The sequence below is a fragment of the Mytilus trossulus genome, chromosome 8 (assembly GCF_036588685.1).
Source record: "Mytilus trossulus isolate FHL-02 chromosome 8, PNRI_Mtr1.1.1.hap1, whole genome shotgun sequence".
Lineage (NCBI taxonomy): Eukaryota > Metazoa > Mollusca > Bivalvia > Mytilida > Mytilidae > Mytilus > Mytilus trossulus.
In genome coordinates this window covers 62,324,659-62,349,264 of record NC_086380.1, presented here as the reverse complement: position 1 = coordinate 62,349,264, position 24,606 = coordinate 62,324,659, and the positions used below count along the sequence as shown (strand labels likewise).

At 31.6% G+C, this 24,606-nt stretch overlaps 1 protein-coding gene across 1 annotated transcript; it reads left to right on the top strand.

Moving 5' to 3' along the window:
• Nucleotides 1-773: 773 nt before the first annotated feature.
• LOC134681239 (FACT complex subunit SSRP1-like) lies at nucleotides 774-24,215 on the top strand. Its single transcript, XM_063540763.1, has 17 exons — nucleotides 774-922; nucleotides 4,897-5,082; nucleotides 6,437-6,542; nucleotides 9,504-9,697; nucleotides 10,521-10,615; nucleotides 11,067-11,202; nucleotides 11,822-11,925; nucleotides 12,558-12,686; nucleotides 13,641-13,862; nucleotides 14,975-15,047; nucleotides 16,025-16,157; nucleotides 17,232-17,277; nucleotides 18,486-18,675; nucleotides 19,092-19,292; nucleotides 19,557-19,678; nucleotides 20,229-20,493; nucleotides 23,738-24,215. Exons 1-17 carry the CDS (start codon nucleotides 869-871, stop codon nucleotides 23,807-23,809), a joined length of 2,328 nt encoding a protein of 775 aa, XP_063396833.1. The 5' UTR covers nucleotides 774-868; the 3' UTR covers nucleotides 23,810-24,215.
• The last annotated feature ends 391 nt before the right edge of the window (nucleotides 24,216-24,606 follow it).

Below are 24,606 nucleotides of genomic sequence, written 5' to 3'. Positions count from 1 at the left end.
CCAATAAATTTTAATTTCATATTATATATACGATATGTCTTTTTAACTTATATCTTTTTGGTACTTGCATTGAAAAAGTCAACCCCAATCATTTAATTATTTTGGCAACTTCTAAATCAACATTATCACAATGAAAATATTTTTTTCCCCCCCCCAAAGTTTACAATATTCACTAAATGTATAAAGTTGGGACTAAACAGCTTTAATTTATTCAGCAAACAGGCCCTATATCATCTGTATATAATAAAGAAAAATGTTTATTATACATATTCATCTCATTCTGAATCTATTCAGATACACAGCTTAGGCCAAACCATCGTGCAATTGTAAAACAAGATCATTTAGATAGGCCGAGAAAAAGAAAGCAGAGAGATTTCCACCTTGTCTTACTTTAAAATGACTAGAAAAATAGTCAGATCATTGATGGTTATAAAAAACCAATGACCAAACTTAATAAACCAACTGTTGTATTTTACTGGGTGTATTTATAAAATATATGTTGTAAATACATGTTTCTGTACACCCAGTTATGTGGTGCAGGTACGGATACACAGTACAGGTTTTTACCTTATTATTCTACCTTTTTCCCGCTATTTTTTTCTTCCCATTTAGAGAACCGTCAGAATCATATTTTTTTGTCCGTTTTCCTGTATAAAATGTACCAATTTTTATTTTATTGAATTATTTTTGACAATTATCTTTTCTCTTTGAAATTTTTCATAAAAAATATAAAAACTAATGAATCTGAATCAAACGTTAGCAGAATCAAATATAAATCTTAAACCGGAAATAATCCCGGTTGGTCCACTTTATTATTTTGAGGGAAAACGCACATGAATAGATCAGCAATTTCTTAAATTCTCTAACAATGAGCGACTTTCAGGAATATGGTGACGTCGTTCAAGAAATAAGAGGAGCTGTTGTTAGTATTTTCACCTTAAATATCAGTAAAATGTGAAGACATCTGTTTTGTGTAACGATAGAAAGCTATACAACTGGTTATACTGAAATAGACCACAACTAGTCCAAATAATTATGACGTCTGGCAAGGCTATTTTTTTTTTTCTGGGAACGTAGGAAGGCGTCCCAGAAAAAAAATAAAAATAGCCTTGCCAAACGTCATAATTATTTGGACTAGACCACAACCAACTCGCCCCTTTCAACTAACTCTGCCAACTTTCTATTAAGGTTCATCATAACAAACGGACAAATATGGCTGTATTTGTAGGATTACATAGTGTCCCCCATGAAACTATGTCCCATGAACAAAATTTCACAGATATGATCTATGAAATTTGGTCCAGGACATAATTTTATTATAAAATATTGTCCACCTCTATGTAAAAGTGTCCCAATTGACAAGAGATTCTATTGTGACCTTCGTTGGACATTTTTTCATAGTGAAATTATGTCCATATTGCATAAAAGTCCTGTTTAATACCCAAAAAAAAATTTTAACAAAAAATATTAAGACTAAATTGACATTTGTATTTAAATAAGCAATAGGAATCTGAATTGTTTTGAACTATGATTTAACTAATTGATTAAAACATTTCAATGATTTCTAAATTATTTCCCTTCTATAGGGACAGAAAAAAATAGCTACACTATGAAATATTGTCCTTAATTTGTGACCTATTTTTATAAAACATCCATGAAATTATGTGCAAGTACTAGGGACAATTTTTCACTATGGGAGACACTATTTTATGGTTTACAAATGTGATATTTTGTCCCATGAACAAAATTTCACAGCTGAACTGTGAAATAATGTTCTAGAGGACACAATTTCATGGGACACTTTTTTGGCTTACATATTTACATGCCAAAAATTACTCTGAGTACAGACTTACCTGTAAAGTTGAAAAAGTTTTAATCCCTAGCATCCACTAGATATAAAAAAGTTAAATCCATTTTGTGTTTCAGAAAGATAAAATCTCTTTTGGATTTTGATGGGCATTTTTTTTCCTTCATGCAAAAGGTGTGAAAATTGACTAAGTTGTGGAACAACTATGAGATGCTCCCTCAGGTAAAAAACCGGTTTGTATTGTTTTCATTGTCCTTAATTGACCTGGACACCAGGTATCTTCACAACTATAGGTGAGTTAAAGAGTTTATCTGAGTCAGTGAGTGGACAGTATCAAAGTAATGCAGGTGTTTGTTTATTTTTGCACCTTCTGAAGAAAGGAAAAAAAATGCCCAGCAAAAACCAAGAAAGATTTTATCTTTCTTAAACACAAAATGCATTTAACTTTTATATATCTAGTGGATGCTAGGCATTAAAACTTTTCAAACAGCACAGGTAAGTCTGTACACAGAGTAGTTTTTGAGGTAAAAATACGGCCATATTTGTCCATTTGTTATGATGAACCTTAAATTGCCTAATAAATTGTAAACAACTCGCACCCTCTTGTTGAATAACTTGCTTACTTATGAAAATGGAGTTTAATAATAATTTTCTGACATATTTTAGGCCTGGCAACTCCCTGTACTTTAGGAAATGAATATTCAAACATAAATAGGTACATCATATCCTAGAAAAATATCTATCGAAACGAACTATATATATTGACAATCTTTGCATTGATTATAACCAATATTTTTTTGGGAAAATCAATAAGTGTGACCTGAACCTGGGTCGCAATTCTGAACGTTTTGAAATAGAAAAAATCCGTAGCTCTATGGTCTGCAAATAGTAAAAAAATAGTAGAAGGACCTAAAAGCTACGATTCTGCAGCTACCCGTACTTGTGTCGATTTTAAACTAATTTAAAGGCTTTAAAGAGCTTTTATATGAAGATTACAGCTCAGACCTGTTAGCGTTTGCAGTATACATAAGAAGGGAAATGACAGGACTTAATTCCAGGGGATGAGTGGGTTTGGTATCAGTCAATTTGGCAATGCTTTCTACCATGTCTATCATGTCTACCGACTTATCACATTTGATTGAAAACATCTGTAACCAACTGATTAAGGTGGTACCCAACACTTTAACTAAAATTAATTTGGGTCGTTTAATTTTCATAAAATTTTGACAAAGTATTTACTTTGACCCTTTGACAAAAATATAAAAATTGCAAAAAATTTGAACCAATCGTTTTATCAGAAAAAATACACTGGTTATATAGCAGTTTGACAAATGCTTATTTTGATCATTGAGAAGCTTAATATTCCCTTTACAACACGACGTAATTAAAACGTTCAGCTGATTTTACAGAGTTATCTCCCTGTAGTGTTAGGTACCACCTTAATGAATACATGCCTGTTAAATTTCCACACTTATGAAACAAGAGTTAAATCCTGATAGATAAAAGTGTCCCACTTATGAGTCTGATGCTGATGAGTACCAGCCTGTCTATTACTTATTCTTATGAAAGGGGTCCAATGATCTTGCACATTTATACAATTTATCAATAATTATAGTTACAAGTCTTTAAAGTGTTCTCTCTATAGATGTATTGTTTTAATGTAGACACCTGAACACAGAGAGAATGAGAAGTAATAGATGTTGCAATATTTATGTATACAAATATTTACTGAGTCGTTTGAACATTTTTGGGATACGATTGCTTTCAAGCAATCTGTAGACTTATACCATTGGCTCAGGGGCCATGCCCTCACGTCAACCTGTTTAGAATGCCCTCACGTCAACCATTTTATTCTAAACATTAAGGATCATCTCAGATTCTTATGATTGTCTTGGTTTAAAAGATAAAAACAAACATATGGATTGAACTTAAACAACTCTCCTATAATGTTCTTTTCAAATCTTCATGTTTGATATTTCCCTTGACTTATATGTGTGTTTTTAGCAACACGGAAAATCAGAATTGTCAGCAGTATTTATATTTAGTGTTTTTATAAATTTAGAAACACATCAAAGGGAATTTCCCAGTTGTGATAAAAATGCGAGAGTTCTCTGAATTCCCATAAATTTATTTCTGTCATATAAGAACTGAAGTGGAGTTTTTCTTATATGTCACTGTTATGAAACTGTTATTTGATAATCATGATAATGTACTTCAGAGAACCATATAGGTCGTTTAATTAATGAACGTTCTTGCTCCATGGTTTGTGTAGGTAATTATGCACATGCACATAGTTTTCTTGACTTCAAGGGGTATTAGATTGAATGTTTGCTCTGGATTCCCCACTCAATTGATTAATTCATAACTCATGGGATCCTTTCTATATATGTCTGCTATTGAGGGTTATTGTTGTTGCATAATTTTAAATCATATGCATCATTTCAATTAAAATAAATATAGTCCACATCGTAAAAGTAATTACAACACCCATTCAGGCGAAATGGAGTCTTCCATATTATCGTTTCAAGTTGTCTCCCTTCCGGAAGTAACTTCCGTGAATTCTCAATCAAAACAACACGTTGAGAAAAATTAACTGGTTCTGTTGTTAAACGTCGTATTATATTAAAAACGATTGCAATTTAAACAGAGGAATGTGTACGGAAAGGAGTCATGATCACTGACTCAAAGGAAATTAAATATTTAAAGAGTTAGGAATGGGGTTCCTCCAAGAATTAAATTAGGAAAATAGGTGATACATGTAAGATACAAAATGAAATACCTTTGATTCTCTCACTCTGAGACTGGGTGACTGCTGAGGAAAGTAAACTTAGAATTGATAGTACAAAACTAAAACACAATAGACCTAAGTATATTGTACATGTTCATACACTTTTATCCAGGATGGCTATTTTGTAACTATTCAGATTATGTATATTACATTTTACATCATGTTCATGTGCAGTTGAATTTGTTTTGAAAATAATATTATCCAGCTACATGTATACATGTGTCAATGAAAACAATGGCAATCGTCTCTTTGATTTTAATATTATTATTCATAATGAATGTGCTTTGTGTTTATTTTTTAGAACCCAGGAAGATTAAAACTTCAAAGTAATAGTGTAATTTTTAAGAACAATAAAACAGGAAAAGTTGAACAGTTCACAGGAATGGAGGTGAATACATCAGAGTGGTTGAAAAGGGCAAGAGGTCACTGTTTAAAGTTCAGACTTAACAATGGAAATGTTCACAGATTTGATGGCTTTAAAGATGATGTAAGTACATTGAAAAGAAAAAGTTGATTGATGATGAATGTTAGTTATTAAAACTATTCTTGTAATATTCTCACCATAATGTTGATAATCCTGATATTATAAAGGGGCATGATGGGGACAGGGGTCTCATGAAGGTTCACATGTTGATTGTTTTGTCACAATTCACAGAAAATAAATTTCCATGATAATAGATCACGAAAATATAAAAAAAGTGAAAAAAAATCTGTACAAAAACGGATCACAATAGCGAAAATGCGCTGATCACGAAGAACGAAAATAACCCATTAGGCCTCTCTATATAGATATAAAAAAGAAGATTTGGTATGATTGCCAATGAGACAACTCTCTAAAAGAGACCAAATGACACAGAAGTTAAAAGCTACTGGTCACCATACAGTCTTCAATAATGCATAGTCAGCTTTATAAAATGCCCTGAAATCACAAGTGTAAAACAATTCAGTGAGAAAACAAGCGACCTAATTAATGTACAAATTGTTTTAGGAAAAACAAACATGTTAGAGGGATCCAAACCTTCCACTAACCTTGGACAGTGGTGTAACAGTACAACATAAGAACAAACTATAAAAATCATTAAAAAAAGACTCAACTCATCAGATAGATACAAATAAGGGAGCTACCATTTGATTTTTATAGGGGGGGGGCTAGGATGAAATTTAAAAAAAATAGGTAGGACAGGAGTTTTGAGTTAAAAAAAAAAAAGGCAGGATGAGACACTTGCAAAAAAAAAAGTCAGAATAACAATTTAGGTAAAAAAAAGTCAGAATAATCTTAAAAAAAAATTCATCCTAGGCCCCCCCCTAAAAATCAAATGGTAGCTCCCTAGAAATACACCTAACAAAAACACAAAGCAGGTGGATGTGGACATGTAAATCTCAACAATAATAAGACACAATTTCTGATCTGAGAGTACTCACAGTTACTGTAAGCTAGTCATGCTTGTTGTTAATTTTTTTCTGTGTAAAATATATTTTCTTGATAATTTTAGTTTATTCATTTTATCATTACTTATTTGTTGGTTTTACTTTGTATTTCTCCCAGTCATGGTATATCTTAGATCAGAAAAAAAAAGAAAAAAGATGAACATGAGACCATTAATAACTGTTTTAGAATTATAAAAAGCCCAGATGCTTTTGTATTTTGAGATATTTTTGTCTTTCAGGACTTTTGAGAAGCTTGCACCCAGTGCAACTGTTTTAGATATAGAAAGCCCAGATACTTTGTATGTTGAGATATTTTTGTCTTTCAGGACCTTTGAGAAGCTTGCACCCAGTGCAACTGTTTTAGATATAGAAAGCCCAGATACTTTGTATGTTGAGATATTTTTGTCTTTCAGGACTTTGAGAAGCTTGCTTCTTTCATTTCAAAATATTACAGTGTGAGTTTAGAGAAAAGAGACGTATCAGTCAAAGGATGGAATTGGGGTCTGGCTAAATTTGAAGGTAAAGATAACATGTACTGTAAATTCAGATATTATTGTGATGTTTGTATTTATGCTATAAATGGCACCAGGTTATAATTGCAATAATTTAAACTCACATTTTAATTTTTTTTTTTATATGATTTTAACAGGATTATTTTTTCAATTTGACAGAGATTAACATTGCATTTTATCACCTTTTTTTTTAAATAACATAATATCAATAATAAATGCACACAATAATTTCTGAATTTACACTTAATTGATAATTAGAGGAACAGTGCTAGTGCCTGTTGAATACCTGTATTTTAATATTGTTCAGTTAAACATTATATGATATATCCATTTATTTACACATTACAGATTTCATACTTGACCATAATATGAATAATGAGTTGTTGTCCTAATGATGCTTAAATTTAAGAAATTATAGGTAACGGTAGTGCCTTCAACAATGAGCAAATCCACACCATAGAGTCGACTAGAAAACACCCTGGTATGAAAAAATGTTAAATAATTAATAAAAAAAAGAGACAGTGGCCTTTCATCATGTTCACAAAAGAAAGGATAAACATATATGGACCATAATTTGCTATTGGGCTCCGTTTCCTATAACTATAGAAAAGTGATAAAATGTGAATTACTGTAAGAAAAGTTGCAACTACATCTAAAGATGCCATTATTTTTATCAACATACAAGTGTATGCTACTCTTCCCTAGAAAAAAATTTAAAATATATGAATTTCAAAGATTCTACAACCGTATTTTTGTGTCGTTTCTCGCGTTACTTATTGCTTCCGAAGAGCATAACGCTGACTGATTTATAGATAATCGTCACCGGCAAATTTGTAACTTTTGCTTTCAAATAACAAAGAACATCAACCAATAAGAATAGTGAGAAGAAAATGCCAAGAACTATAAGTATTTATGTAGCAGATGTAAGAACAGTGGCGTGATTTTTGTGTCCGATTTCGTAACGCAATTTTTAGATGATGTAATCTGCTTTGTTGTAATAGAATTCTTAAAAACAATATGCAAATATGAACTCTCGCGAGATGTTCAAACAGGTAAATCCGAGATGATTTACATTCTTGTTTTGATCTTCGTAATAATTAAGTAAGAAAATTACGTTGTCGTTATGCGTTACATTTCACACGAAACAGAAGTCCAGTTATTTATTAAAATTGTTTTTGTCCTTAAGTTCTAACCTTTTCCGGTCATACGTGAAACATGTGACTAACATGTGATAACGCCATTACGGCCGGATGTACGAAATACTAGGTCTAAACATTGTTTTTGTTTCCAACGGGATGTTAGCAAACATAATCTGTAGACTTGTTTCGTCTTGTTTAAAAGAGGAAAATACAATTGTCAAAGAGATTGCGCCGGTGGTCTGTTATTTTTCCTATGTGCATAATGTTACATACAATCCTGTGTGAAATTAAATGCCCAATGACTTGACAAAATCCATTTCATATTTGACAGATGTTAGAACACACTTCGTTTCCCGATAATGACGTAAAGAGTCCTTGGAAAAATCAATCGAAATTACATCTCTTATCATTGTACCAATGCTGGTTGGATTGATTTAACTTCAGCAGTAAATATTACTGGATATTTTAGGTGAATAAATATAATTTAATAACAAATACATGTTAATATACCGTTACACTTAGAATGTACAAAGTTGGAATCCTGTCACAGTTTTTAATTAATATATTTTATTCATGTTCTGCAAACACTTATCAGAAATGCAATAAACTTGTCAAAGGAGAAGTAAACTTTTACCATGCATGACTTGAAAGGAAGTACTTTATTGATTCTAGCCCACTAAAGTAGGTTAAAATGTGGAAACCATGTAGATGGTGTACAGGTCACAAGTATCACATTGTGCCTATTTTAAAGATTTTAATTCCAAGTTGAAAGTTTTTTTCCTTACTGGATTTAAAGAATGTTACATTGCCAATGATTTGGAATAAATTGTATATAACTGGAATATCAAAACCAAATATAAATACATTTTTTTTGCTTAAACATCAAGATACAAGGATTATGGTATCCTGTATCAATGGAAAAAATATGGAAAATTCTGAATAAATTGTACTAATTGTTTTCAAAACAAGCACATATTTAGGAGTTTTATAATACTGTTACATTTAAGATGGATTTTAAGAAAAAGTATACTGTACAGATTATTTTAAGCAGATTTTGCAATAAAATAAAACTAAAAAAATGCTTTCGGTTTCTTATGGTTTCCTGTCAGGTTTAAAAAAAACTTAATATAACATTGAAAATAGATTTTAAATATTAACATGAAGCAAGTAACACTAGTAATGGTGTTTATTTATGCCTTTTGAATTATATTGTGCAAAATAAAGAAAATAAAGATTGGTTTCCTGTTTGGTTTCATGTCACGTAAACGGTGAATCAAAATGTATTAATTTTTTCTCGAAAAACTCAATTGTTCCATTCATACTATTCTAACACCAACACAACCCACAAAATAAAAGTTAAAATTTTAGAACTTATAAAACAGGATACAAAAAGAAACCAAAGGCTGAATACCAAATTATGGTCCATATCAGACATCAACAGACACCTGCTGAATTAAAAGACTCCTGAGTTGGGACAAAAACAAGACGGGCATCTACAGCATGTGGATTGTTTAACATTTTCGTGAGCTCTATACCCTTTCCTAACCTGGGACAAGTCTAGGCTATAAAAAATTACAACCAGTCTTGTAGGAATTTCTTCTACTAAATTTACAAAATCCCTCCCCAAAATTGTTGGCCCTGTAGCTGTGAAAGTTCATTGTAAAGACCCAAGACAATATGATAAATCTTCTTAGAATAAAATCTATGATATAATTTTTTTTGTCTAATTTTTAATTTATTCGTTCTAGAATTCTTTTTTGGTGTGCAGAAATATTGCAATTGATGTTTGAATATAAAAACCAATAGCTAATTAAGTTGATTTGTTTCAGGAAACTCCTTAGAATTTGATATTGACAATAAATTAGCGTTTGAAATTCCTTTAAATAATGTATCACATTCAACGACAGCGAAGAACGAAGTAACTTTAGAATTTCACATGAATGATGATGCAGCAGTCTCATTAACAGAAATCAGATTTCATATACCTAATGACCCAAAAGATTCAGAAAAAGATACTGTACAGGTATGGACTATTTTAGTATCCTTTAGTATTTTGAAGATCCTCATTTAGAAAGAAAATTACACATATGATTTGTGTTGGTTACGTATGTGACGGATGGGTTAACTAAAAGTCTGGACAGGCAGTAAAACGACATCTGGTTTGTTTGTTCGTATAATCTCAACTCAATATAGTAACATAATACATAACAATAGCACAACGTTAACAGAAGATATGATGACGTTAACAATGTGAATGGAAACGGTGTTAAAAGTAGTGTTAACGTTTGATGCGTAAGTTAAACTGTCTCTAAATCATTGACAATTATATTACCCTATTAATTCAAAGGGTAATTAGTCTAGATTGAAATAGAAGAGGAGAGTTGGACTGAAAGGAAGAAAAAGCAAATACATTTTTCTTAGACAAACTCTTTACTGCGACAGATAAAATATTCCATTGAAATTTCATAATGTAAATAACTTCTTTTTAATTTAAAAAAATTAAAAAGTTTAATCAGATACCATAATATTTCTTTATTCTGATTATTTATACTGTAAACCTAGTTAGGACACACTTAAACAAAATTTAGTTTGCACAAACCCTACCCAAAGGTTGAGACAGTGGGTATGTAAGTAGGCATTTTCTTTTTTTTTCAAAAAAGAAATTGAAGTTTCAGATGTTTATTAGTCTTCATACCTATTTGATAAAAAAAAAAAAATCTTCAAATCAGGACAATAAAAGAATTTGAGTCAGCAGTTTTTTTTCTGGGTAGGTAGTGTTTGGGCAAACAAACCTATTATTTATTATGGCCTTATCTGTGATTTAATTTCTATTAATATCTTTATAGGAATTTTACAACCAAGTAGTAGACAAAGCAGACATTATACAAGCTACAGGTGATGCTATCTGTAACCTCAGTGAAGTACAGTGCTTAACACCAAGGTAAGGTTACTGTTGAAATATAGACTATTTACACTTGTATGAAAATAGTCTGCCATTATGTAAAACCACAAAATAAATCCTGTGAAATATTGCATCACAATTTAAAACATTTGACACCAGAGTTAAAAAGGGATTGTTGCATGACTTCAGAAGGTTATATTGGACAGTTTTAGGGTCATTATGAGTAAAGTCTGCTACATACCAAAAAGTATAGATACTTCTTTTTAAGTGTGTATAAAGGACTATGAATAAAAGGGGAAAATAGAGTGAAGGGAGTAATAGCCTTTGAGACAGAAACACAACAACAATAAATATCAAAAGACATTTAGAGTAAATTGATGGCCTTCAACAAAAACATCAAAAACTTGTTTCAGTTTAGATGGTTCACATTTGATTAATTTAATATAAAAGGTAAATATTATAGTCTAAAACTGCCTTTTTGTATTTTCAGAGGTCGTTATGATATTAAGATTTATGGGACTTTCCTACAGCTCCATGGTAAAACATTTGATTATAAAATACCATACACCACTGTATTACGATTGTTTTTACTTCCACACAAAGATGGAAGACAGGTTTTCTTTGTGGTAAGTTTTATTATCTAGTCTAATGCTTAGCACTTATGTATATTTTATATATGAAAACTTTATTTTGTGAAAATATTATTATATTGAAACAACTGGATGCTTTTGATTTAAATATCTTTTCTCACTTGCCCCTTTTCTATTTTTCTTAATATTCTTCATATTTTTCTGAATCAGTTCATACAAAACAAGTGTGTACTTGGCTAACATATTTTAAGCCTTCTCTCCAATTCTGCTGAAAGGATTTATTTTGGGGAGCTTGGGGAAGTTAATTTTCATGATATTGTTGCAAATTACTGTGCTTACCGTTTATAATTTAAAAAAAATGTATTATTATTAATATAATCATGATAATTGTTATAATATTTGAAGAAAAAGGGCAAAAGATCCTACATGGACAGTCAAACTAAAAAATTGAAAATAAACTGACAATGCCATGGCTGAAAAAGTAAAAAGACAAACAGACAAATAATAGTGCACAAGAAACAACATTGAAAACTAAAGACTAAGCAACATAAAGATATTGTTGAATCTAAACCAGTCTTGAGTTCTATTTCTGAAAAATTGTTGATATTTTAAAAAGTCTTCTCTTGTTCTTTATAATTTCCAATGCCTATTTCAGGTCAGTTTAGATCCCCCAATCAAACAAGGACAGACCAGATATCATTTCTTGATCCTGTTGTTTAACCAGGAAGATGAAATGACCATAGATTTAAGTTTAACAGAGTAAGTATGTCATGTATGTATGTAATTTGAAAAGGCAGAAGGGTGCATTGTTTTGGGGTTGGAAGGCAACAGACACCAATGAATGGCCGCTCTCCTATTTCGGGCAGTTTTGAATACTAACAGGATGGAAACAATTGTCTAGACAAAATGCAAGAGAAACATTTAAACATTTTAAATTCTGAAATGTTTGTTTGACAATTAATTTTTGTAAAATAGCAGCAAAATGTTCAGAAAGGCGAAATATGTGCAAAGGCCCAGTATACTTTATTATTAAAACACGTTAAAAGAGTAAGACTAACAGCAAGATAGAGTAGCCATTATGTGTTTGTTTAAAAAATCATAGTGATACACTGATCAGTTATTGAGGAAATTGTAATTTTCATATAATTTGTATTATTTGGTGCAAATTCAATTTTTATCAAATCTCACAATCAGCTTTAAATCTCAAATAATGAAATATTTAAAATTAATTCCAAATAAAAGAGTTCTTGGATTCAGTAACAAATTGTGAAATACTTTATTCCATAGAAATGCAATTTAAAAAATCCCCAATAAGCAAAATATTCCAATAGAGAATATTACTTGTCCTATTAAACATTGTTAAATGTGAGAATACTGTTATTGAATTTTAGAGAAGAGTTGGAAACTAAATTTGATGGAAAGTTACAGAAAGAAATGTCCGGACCAGAGTTTGAATTGGTCAGCAGAATATTCAAGTCTGTCACGACGAGAAAAATAACAGTACCAGGGACGTTTAAATCGTATGTATATATAATTAGATATAGATTTAGGTAGAGATAATTTAAAAAAAGGTCTTGTTCAATTTGTTTCTATTCAATTGTATGTATGCTCTGATAGAAAAAATAAATGAGATATATAAAAAAGTTTTTTTTTAAATAAAAGAAATTTGAGGGGCTATCATGTTCAATGAGACAGCTATCAATGAGAGTAAATGATGTGGACATACAAACATACAGAAAAAGGGAGAAGGTTTGGTACCATTAAAATTTTTAATCCTGCTGCGAATGTTTGCACCTGTCCTAAGTCAGGAATCTGATGTAGTTGTTGTTTGTTTATGTAATTTACACGTGTTTCTTGTTTCTCAGTTTGTTATATAGATTAGACCGTTGGTTTTCCTGTTTGAATGGTTTTACAGTTAGTTATTTTAGGGCCTTTTATTATAGCTTGTTGTTTTGTGTTAGCCAAGGATCTGTGTTGAAGACCATACCTTAACCTATAATGGTTTACTTTTATAAATTGTTATTTGAATGGAGAGTTGTCTCATTGGCACTCACACCACATCTTCTTATATCTATACACAATTAAAGGTCACTATACAGCCTACAACAAAGAGACCATATTGTCAACAATAAAATACTTAAATATTTAAAATGGGAAATAATTTAAACATGTTAAACAGGAAAACTTACAGCCTTATGTTAATTTCTGTTTGTCTCTTGTGGACAGTTGTCTCATTGGCAATCATATGACATATTCTTTTTTATAATTTATAAACAATAGCAAAGACAAATAATAAATATGACAGACTTAAATCAAAGACAACCACTGAATCATAGTCTTGAAAGTCAGCTTAATTTAACAGAAAAGATGTTCTGAATTGTAAACATTGTACATGATTAAAAAATATATTCACAGCTAATTATGATTGGGATATGAAATAGTATCTTCAAAGTTGAATACTTTATATTTTGTAGGAATTCTGGTGCCCAGGCTATTGGCTGTTCATACAAGGCTGCGACTGGTTTCCTGTATCCCTTAGAAAGAGGTTTTATCTTTGTACACAAACCACCAATGCATATCAGATTTGATGAAATCGGTAACGTAAACTTTGCCAGGAGTGCTGGGAATACAAGATCTTTTGATTTTGATGTAGAAACTAAATCTGGGACAACATACAACTTTGTTGGTATAGAAAAGTAGGTCGCACTGTTTAAATTTTGAATTAATGTTTTGCATTACAAGTCTTACTGGTCAGGGAGTAAACCTATGAAAAATTAACCAGAGTTCTTGAAATCAATTTTACCCTGGGGGTCCTTGAAGAAAATTTACTGTAAACCAATTTATTTTCGCGACTTTCGCGAGTAGAAAAAAAAACACGAATCTAAATCGTTGCGAATATGTCAATCTTTGATCTTTCCTTAATAAACTTTATCAAATAAATCAGATAATCGCGAAATTAAACAGCAGCGAAATGGTCAAGAAAGGGTAAAACGCGAAATAAAGTATCCGCGATAATAAGTTGGTTTACAGTATTAATTTAATTGCAAAATATCAAAATTGTGCTGGTCCTTTGCTAAATTCTAGTGGTCAAAACCTTCCAACCACCACTATTCAAGTGGTCAAAACCTTCCAACCACCACTATTCGAGTGGTCAAAACCTTCCAACCACCACTATTCGAGTGGTCAAAACCTTCCAACCACCACTATTCGAGTGGTCAAAACCTTCCAACCACTACTATTCTAGTGGTCAAAACCTTCCAACCACCACTATTCAAGTGGTCAAAACCTTCCAACCACCACTATTCGAGTGGTCAAAACCTTCCAACCACCACTATTCGAGTGGTCAAAACCTTCCAACCACCACTATAAGGGTGGTCAAAACCTTCCAACCACCACTATTCGAGTGGTCAAAACCTTCCAACCACCACTATAAGGGTGGTCAAAACCTTCCAACCACCACTATTCAAGTGGTCGAAACCTTCCAACCACCACTATTCAAGTGGTCAAAACCTTCCAACCACCACTATTCAAGTGGTCGAAACCTTCCAACCACCACTATTCGTGTGGTTAAAACCTTCCAAACACCACTATTCTAGTGGTCAAAACCTCCCAACCACCACTATTCGAGGAGGTTGTATGTTTCATGTACAACAAAATAATTTGTAGATGCATTCAAAATGTTAAATTTTCAATGATGAAGATATATGCTATTGAAATATAGAAATACAAATAATTTTTTTGCCATGCAATACTCGCATAATGCTTGTTAAGTTTAAAGGTAAATAAGTATTATATTTTTATTTTGTAGAGATGAATATGGAAAACTGTATGATTTTGTTTCACAGAAGAAACTGTCTGTTAAAAACATTGGAGGCAAATCGGTAAGATGCATCCATGTATACTGCAATTGGGGAAATTTTCTACAGGAATTTATTTCCACAATAATTTTGTGATGAAGACAAAAAATCATACAAATATTTATTCAAGTTAATTGATTTTAATAGACGATCAGATTCAGGGCTTGCAAAAATGAAACTCAAATATGTTTGGTGTAAAAAATCACAAAATTTAAATTGGAAGTCTTGTAGGGCGTGAATAAGTCATGTTTTGGACTAAATCAACAACTGTCAAAAATAAAATTAAAAAAAAGAACTTCAACATTACACCATGATTTTACCTCGCTTAAAAAAAGTGCCAGAGGTACAGTCAAACTCATAGATCTAAAATAAACTGATATTGCCAGAGAACAAAATGATCTAAATGTAAATTTGAAATAGTCCTTAGGTCAAAACAACCAAAAAACATCTGTGTCCCCTAACTCTATATACCCTAACACTTTTTTTGACATTTTGGAACAAGTACAGTTAAAGTCAGACTGATTCCCTAGTGGTAACCAGCTCAAATTGAAATGTAAAATAAAATGATATGGCCTACCCACCTATTCTATTTTTTTCAAAGATGTTATTGGAAACACACATTATTTTTTTGGCCTTACTGCATGTTTGAGTAATTTAAGGTTTATGCTGGAACAGGTAAGGCTCCTATTCTCCTATTGGAATTCACAATACTGTGGATTCATTTATATTCGTGGGTATCAATTTTCGTGGATAGCTGAAAACTTGCATATTCGTGGATATTTGATTTCGTGGTTTTGTCAATCTGTATACAAATCCTATTGAAAAAATGATATTCGTGGTACATTTGAATTCGTGGTTTACCTGTACCCACGAAAACCACGAAAATTGGTATCCAACGAATAATAATAAATCCACAGTAAATAAAAATCTGATGAAATATTGTGTAATATTCCAAAGTTGTATATTTTTTCGTTAAACGAAAATTTATTTCTATGTTACAGAAACAGAAATATGATGAGGATATTTTGGCCTCTGATAATGAAGAAACAAACACTGATCATTATTTAGAACGTATGAAACAAGAGGGAAAAGACAGGTTCAGTGGGGATGAAGATGACGATAGTGATAGCTCAGGTAAATTCTTGTTTTTACTACAGGACTATTCCATTAAAAGAATGTAGGAAAGAAAGTTATACAGTGGATTAAACCTGGTGTTATGGCTAGCTAAACCTCATGTTATGTCAATGTAAAAACTACAGTTAGTGAGTTAAAATGACAACACTCGTGACAGGAATAGAGAACAAACAAACGCAAGAGAATGCTTTCCAACCCTCCCACATCCATTTAATGCAATAGTCCATTTGGTTTATTTATGCCCAATTTATGGGTATAATAGTCCGAGACCACAATTGACATCCCTTGATTTTTGTTGTTCACAAATATAGTCCCGAGTGCTGACAGTGGGTTACTTGCCATTAATTTTTATACCCCTTCCAAATTTATTTCTCCATGTTTAATACATCAAATTGCAATTAAGGGGGTGAAATTACTGTAAAAAAGATTGGGTCCAGAATTTTAAAGTAAAGTAGTGTTTTGATACAGCTGAAAAAGGTTAAAAATTAGAACTTCAGAAGCTGTCAAAAGATTTCAAGAGGCCCTAAACATAAAATTGTCCATGTTTTGAGTTAGAGCGGATGAAGTTTTCTATAATTTTGATATAATTTGTCCCAAAAGTTGTACAACTCACTGTAAAAATTTCATTGAGAAAGTGCAGGTGGGATATTTTTAATTTTCATTTATGTTCTAAAGAAATGCACTACAAAATAATTGCGGTTTTGGACCTTATGTTTTCTGGTTTGCTTCAGGTTAAAGTTTTTGGTTGAGGTAGTTTCTGATGAAGTTGAAGTCCAATCAACTTTAAACTTAACATGTTCCCTATGATATGATCTTTCTAGTTTTAATACCAAATTAGAGATTTTATCCCATTTTCATGGTCCACTGATCAAATAAAATGATAGTGCGGATGGGGCATCCATGTATTTGAGACTCATTCTTGTTATAGTCTTGGAATATGAAATAAGTAATGTTTACATAGAATAAGAGACTGATTAGGATGATTAAATATTTTTATGCAGTATTTTTGTGTTACCTGAATTTTAGTAAGAAATCTTAAATGAAAATGTTTAAAGATATTTATATGTTTTTCAGATGAATCGTTCAACCCTGGTGAGAGTGGTAGTGAAGTGGCTGAAGAGTAAGTAGAAACATTGTAGTAGCGACAACGCCATTGAAAATGAAAAAAATAAGTTTTACCCTGGTCTGTGACATTGTTAAATATCAGAAGGTTATAGTGGTGATTCTGTAAAGTTCAAGGTTGTTTGGAGTTTTTCATGTATTGTTAAAGAACACACAATATTTGGCCGCATATTGAAACAGCTTTACAACATATTTTTATTAGGAAAAGTCATCTCCTACGCGGTGGACTTCGATTTGCAATTTATTTTTTGTGCATAGTGTTTTGTAGACTTATCTGCCCTTTAGTTATATATTGTTTTTCTGCCGTGATGTTGTCATATTCTTTTCTGTTGTCAGATTCTTTTGGACTTCTGAGTCATGAATATCTCCTTGGTCTTTAACGACTTTTCTTTATTTCAATATTCTTCATAATGTTTTATTTCTATTTTTTGGTTGAAATACAATTATTGATCCATCAGTCATTTATGTAAATCTGTTACAAAAGCTGTTCTTTTCAATTGTCTAGAGGAAATGAAATTTTAGATAACTCTTGTAGAAGTTGAAAATAAGGGATATCTGAACATGGCAGAAATTACTCAAGAATTGTAACAGCTTTCCTGTAGTAATAAGATTTTGTTTTCTCCTTTTGTCCAATCAGAATTGTGCATGTTTATATCTTGCAAAGTTAAATGATATCCCCATAATTGTACTTAATGCCAGATTGAGACTACATGTTTGCAATCCTCAGTCACCATTTGTTAAGGGAGTTTGCTTCTCAGTTTCAAAGTAATAAACTTTCAAACCACAAGTTTATATTGATAGGGGATTAATAAGAAAATCCAAAAAAGCAAAAAAAATATAAAAGTCACCATGCTTGTTTTCCAGATATTAGCCATTGAAATTTTGGCTTGAAAATATTCTCTCTTGACTTTTCATAGCTTTATCATTGACAAGTTGAAGTTCTCAAATACTGTTAAAAACTAATTTAGATTTTATAAGATTTTAATAGATAACTTATTATACATGAAAAAGATTTAAAAAAAGACAAATGGGGGTCACCGGGGCAAATTTTTTAAAGGCATTCAAATGGATAAACCAGAGGATTTAGAAAATCTGACAAAAAATCCAAAACACGACAAGCCAGCTTTTAAGTTTGTCTGATATTAACAATCAAAAACACATATATGTTTTGTGGATATGAAAGTAAAAATGATGATAATTTTATAGATACGACAGCAATCCTCCAACAACAGACAGTGAAACAGACTACGAGTACGATTCAGGGGGAGATAATGCTAGTGAAGATGGAGAGCAAGACGAAGAAGCCAAAGAAAAAAGGGCAGAGAAAAAGAAACAACAGAAAGAGAAGAAAGAAAAGGAAAAGAAAGAAAAGAAATCTAAAACGGCTAAAACTGTGGTAAAATATTTATACATCTTCCTAGTCTTTGAAAACAATTTCAAATTAACATTACTTTAAATTCATAATTATAAGTGGTATACCAATTTTTGTGGATTTCGTTGAATCAGATGAACCAAGAATTTAAATTCTAAGAACAATTTTCTAAAGGCTTATATGCCGATTTTTAAAACACCACAAAATTATACAACAACAAATTCACAAATGTTCCTTAATCCATTAAATTGGTGCCCCTGAAAATAAATGAATCCACAAAAACTGAAAAATAACATGCAGAATTAAAAAAAAAAATATTAATAAAGACTTCATTATTTCAATACCATAAAATGGCTATAAACAAAAAAATCAAACAAGCACGCAAACATGTTTTCAAAGGAATAGAATTGTCACAGCCTTTTTCTTTACTTCATTTGCAGAAAGAAGGTTCAACAAGAAAGAAGAAGAAGCAGAAGAAAGATGTTGACCCTAACAAACCTAAGAGGCCAATGACATCCTATATGATGTGGTTCAGTACAAACAGAAATGATATCAAAGAGAAGAACCCTGATGCTTCCCTCACCGATATATCCAAGAAAGGCGGAGAACTTTGGAGAGCTATGGATGCTAGTGAACGAGGAGTAAGTTTAAATACAGTTTAACTTGTCTAATCTGACACCTGAGTATTCCAACATCCTGTTTTAACGGACACATTTTTCTGGTTCCAAAATATACCTATCCTTGCAGAAAAAACCTGAGTATTCTGACACCCTGCTTAATCCAACTTTTTTATGTTTCGGTCCACATAAGCATTAACAGTTGTTGGAAGTTCGGTATTTCTGGTCACACAGAGGAGGAATATTACTATGTAAAACTAATATCTGCTACTGTTTGAAATTTTGTAGGAATGGGAGCAGAAGTTTCTCAAAGCAAAGGAAGAATATAACGTTGCTATGGAGGAATATCTGAAAAATAAACCTGAGGCAGGCAGTGGTGAGGAAAGTGGCGACGGAGAAGATAGCAGACTGTAAGTTCTATAATAAGATTATTCTGGGAAAGTTTCCAAAGTGTAAGTAATTGATAAATTGTCAGTTTCATTTCACAAATGGACGCCACATCACTGGGCATTCTGTACAATGTCAATCTGGAAAAATAATAATATATGTGTGTTTCCTATTTCCCTACCTATCCTTTATTTTAAACTTAGAAATAGCCTACCTTTAAGTTTTTTTGGTCATTTTTCAATAAGCACTGCTAAAGTAAGAATTTCTCTCCCATACACTCAATGTAAAAAAAAATTGTAAAATAAAATAAATTCCTTATCTACTGTCAATGACTGTAAATTCCCAAATTATTGCGTGCATTTATTATTGCGTTTTTGTGATTTTAGACTTTAACATGTTTAATGTGATTTAATTTTTGCGATATTGAGTTAATTCCTGTTTTATTTAGTTAAAATTTTTCATTTTTTTTATTTAAATAAATCATCACAGGACAATAAAACACTTGAAATGAATATCTAGGAGTGAGAATCAATCAAAAATTGTTTTTAAATCTGTCTCTTTTTTTTTTAACAGATCAACAAGTAGTAGTAAAAAGAAGAAATCTCAGAAATCCAGTCCAAAGAAGGCAGTTGATACTAAAGCTGGAGCGGGAGGGAATTATAAGAGCAAAGAATACATCTCAAGTGACTCTAGCTCAGACTCGGATGCCCCACTGAAGAAAAAAATAAAGAAAGAAAAATCAAAGCCTAAGGAAGGAAAGAAAAAAGGAAAGGAAAAGGGAAAGAAGGAACAAAAGAAAAAAGAAAGTGAAGAAGAGAAGTCTAGTAGTGCAGGAGAGGTAATGATTTTTTTTCTATTATTTTGGAGGGGGAACGACACAGGGATAACTTATGTGTTCTTGAGTTATTTTAGGCAGCTCTGTTAATTTGCAACTCCTGAAAGATAGATTTCAACACAGATTCTTCTATGTAACATGAAGTTGTGCAAATTATATTTAGATTTCTGACGCCACACCAATTTGATTTCCTATTTCTTTGGATTTTCCTGCTTCTGTTTTGAATTACAGCTTCTGCAAATTTTTGGCCCGTATGCCACTCTAAAATTAGTTTCTCCTTGGAAATTTTTGTTCACATAGACGCTTCTCTGTTGCGTATAATGTATTAGTACACCCTTAAAATGCTTTATATGTTCTATTTAATATGTAATGAGGCTGAAATTAAAATATTGATTGTTTGCCCTTTACCGACCGACCCTATAAATTTGTTGCGCCTGAAAATCTTTTATTTGTATTTACCAGCAAGATTTTATTTTATTTTATTTTTTCCTTCCTACCAAAAATCTTATATTTGTATTTCCCGCTCAAAACTATTTTATCTGGAATTCTCGGGTTTTATCTTTAAGGTCCAGTTCGTTTGGTATCACCTGAGCGTTTGACATGAACACTTGCATTTGAAGTTTCAAAGCATTTGTTTGAAATCGATGTTCAGCATGTGAAAGCTTCCTGAATTCATGATATGACGCATGCTACTCTGTACCTTTATACTTAAAGAGCAGGGTTCATTCACAGGGGCTTGTTACAATTGCCGGGTTTACTATCCATACGAACCCGTAAAAAAACACAAGGGAGGAAGCTAATTTGCAACAATGCTTCAAATTATTGTTGTAAATTTTTTCTAAGACTTTCACTCACTTTGTGACCTGGATAAATATGTTCCCACTTGAATTATCTCTCCAATGACATATATTTGTTACCTTAAGTAACCTATATAACTATTGTAATCCTTAAAACAAACTCGACATTTCTGAAATAGAACGAATCGAGGCCGTAAATTTGAAAATGAAAGTACTAAAACGACACCTATCGGAAAATATATTTTCGGCACTCTCCGGTGTTTACCATAAATGTTATGCTTTTCGGAAGTCTACGGTATTTTTGATTTCAATTATGTAAAAATTGGCGGGAATTTTTCGGAATATACTGTCTTTCATCATCATATTTATGTAAACTCCCGAGACAGCCGAAAATACCTTTTCCGGTAGATGTCGCTTTAGTTCTTTCATTTTCAAATTTAGGGCCTCGATTCGTTCTATTTTAGAAATGTCGAGTTTGTTTTAAGGATTACAATAGTTATATAGGTTACTTATGGTAACAAATATATGTCATTGGAGAGATAATTCAAGTGGGAACATATTTATCCAGGTCACAAAGTAAGTGAAAGTCTTAGAAAAAATTTACAACAATAATTTGAAGCATTGTCACAAATTAGCTTCCTCCCTTGTGTTTTTTTACGGGTTCGTATGGATAGTAAACCCGGCAATTGTAACAAGCCCCTGTGGTTCATTTACAAATAAGTTCGTTTGTTACAAAATTATCAACGTGTGTACAAACTAATTTGTGAACAGACACGTGTTGTATTCTTTGTAGGGATGGCCTTTTGTGATCCGCTGATCAGGATGATTATAATAACGATGCCGCTATATTATTTATATCTGATTTGAATCAAAAGTGACAAAACCCTGTAAAGAGGAGAATATCTGGCAGTAAAATCGCCAAGTTGTCCATACAGATCATTTACAAATGTGATGTAAAATACGTGACAATGGTCTGAGTTTTAAGTCTTGTAGCATTTTGATTGGAAACAAAGGCACACACGATGTTTTTTAACACTCTAGGGACTTTTTCTACTAGTTATGTATGTCTGTCCGGACATATCTTATCAGTACAAAGTTATTTTTTACAGAAAATGTTAAGGTTAGCATACAAGGTACGTAGTACAGAATATAAGTGCAAGTTCAAACTCTTCAATGTTCCAGGCATATAAATGTTGAAGATATGCGGCACAGCTCTATATTTTGATATTTTAAAACAAAATAGTACTGTGCATATGAATTAGCTTCACATTCTACGTGATATTTTTTTTTAAACTAATAGTCCCAGAAAACTTATTTGCAAAAAAAACCGGACACAAATGACATTATGCAGAGTTTGTATCTATAAAATAAAATATTATACCAACCTGCCTACCCATGACAAATAATATACGGAGCCAAGTTATTTTTTTGGGGAAAAAAATAAAATATTTTACCTACCTACCTACCCTGTTTCAAAACATAGGGTCGGAAAAGGGCAAACAAACAATATTTTAATTTAGGCCTGAGTGGAGATATGACATATGACAGTTTAATGTGAGATATGTTTAAGAAATAATTCATGCAAAACCATAGATTTCTTGGATTTTAATAGGACAAATACTGTTATTAAAAAACTGAAGCCAGGTTGGGTTTGCCATGTATGTGGCTGTTCCTTTTTACTCCCTGTGAGATAAAACTAAAAAATTCTAAAAATATGTAGCTTGCATGAATTATTTTGTAAATAACCGCTAGAAAAGATGTAAATAATTCTTTTAATTCTCAAACTCAACGTTTGCCCTTTTGATTTACATATTCTTTTCGTAATCTATCGTCAAATGAAAGTTGACATTTCGTAACTAATATAAGAAGCTGCCATGTTGACTTGCTGAAATCAGTAAATATGCACTTAATGCAAAAGATAGAAAATAAAGCTAACCCTACCTCAAAAATTCATTTTAATGCAATATTATACAAACTTCATGGTTTACATAACAAAAAAACATTCAGCGTTTAGCGTTTTCATTTGTTTGACGTCATGTTTTGAAATGACTTAAATGCTTCAAAAGCATGAATGGATTTTTTGGGAATTTTATTTTATTTTCATTTTGTTGATTTCTCCGAGTTCTTGTGCATTTATTATGTTTGTTATGCATCTGAATACAAATGGAATTTATGTAGTCTGTTTCCGATTGCAATTTTTAAAACGATAAAATAGGCAGCATTTGCAAATGGGTTCTGTAAGAGGTATTTTGTAACATACTATTATGTAGATTTCAGAGTCTGCGCTCAATATAGATATATCGAGTATTTATTTTATCACGGTGTTGTTTACAAAGTGATAGAAGCATGTCATATTAGAATTGACATTAAGCAGGTTTCCATCATCTATTAGAAATATTCTAATGTTAAATTTTTGTTGTATAATAACAATTTTTTTTATTTTGTTACAGCTGCCGTCTGATGAGGAGATCTTAGCAACACCAGAATCATCACACAAAGGATCAGAATCAGGATCAGATTGAACAAAATGAAAGGGAAATCAACACTTATTTGTGAAACTTGTACATGTTGATGTCAGTAATAATTATTTATTGAACAATTGACCAAAGTTAACTTTCTACCACATTATTGTAGATAAGATGAACTTTAAAATCATGTTTTTCATTTTAGAAAAATGAACTTTTGAATCATGTTTTTCATTTTAAAATGACTATCAGAGTACAGTATCATTGTCAGATAGGTTTACTCTGCTGATTTCATCTGTTATAGGATACCAGTTATTCACTTGTTGCAACTGTTATCATACAAACTGAAAATGAAATGTGAAAATGAAGAACAATGTATAACATTAATGTAATGTTCAGATGTATTACTTCATTGTTGTAGCCTGTTATGCTATTTTCTTGGAAGTAAAGATGTAACAAACTGTTAGTGAGTTATAACTCCCCTTCTTAATGCTTATAATTAATATCAGTGATGTTGAAAAGCAAGAGGCTCTGCTTAGTGTTAAGCTTTAAGGATAATATGAATGCAAACCAATATGTTGGATAAATAGCAGTTAATGGGAACATATAAACACAGTGTATCATCAGTACACCGGATAACGGTACTAAGCAAGCAGGCATGATCGATTTACACGGTAAAGAAAATCTTTGTTTTGCTTGATCAATATTCAATGTACATTTCTCAATATTTGAAATTCCTGCCCCAAATAATTTTCGCATCGATTTTTTCCTATTCATAAAACAAATTTGATATTCTAATAAGAACAATTAACTTGTACAAGTGCAAAAAGTTGTGAATGTCAACACCAACTTTC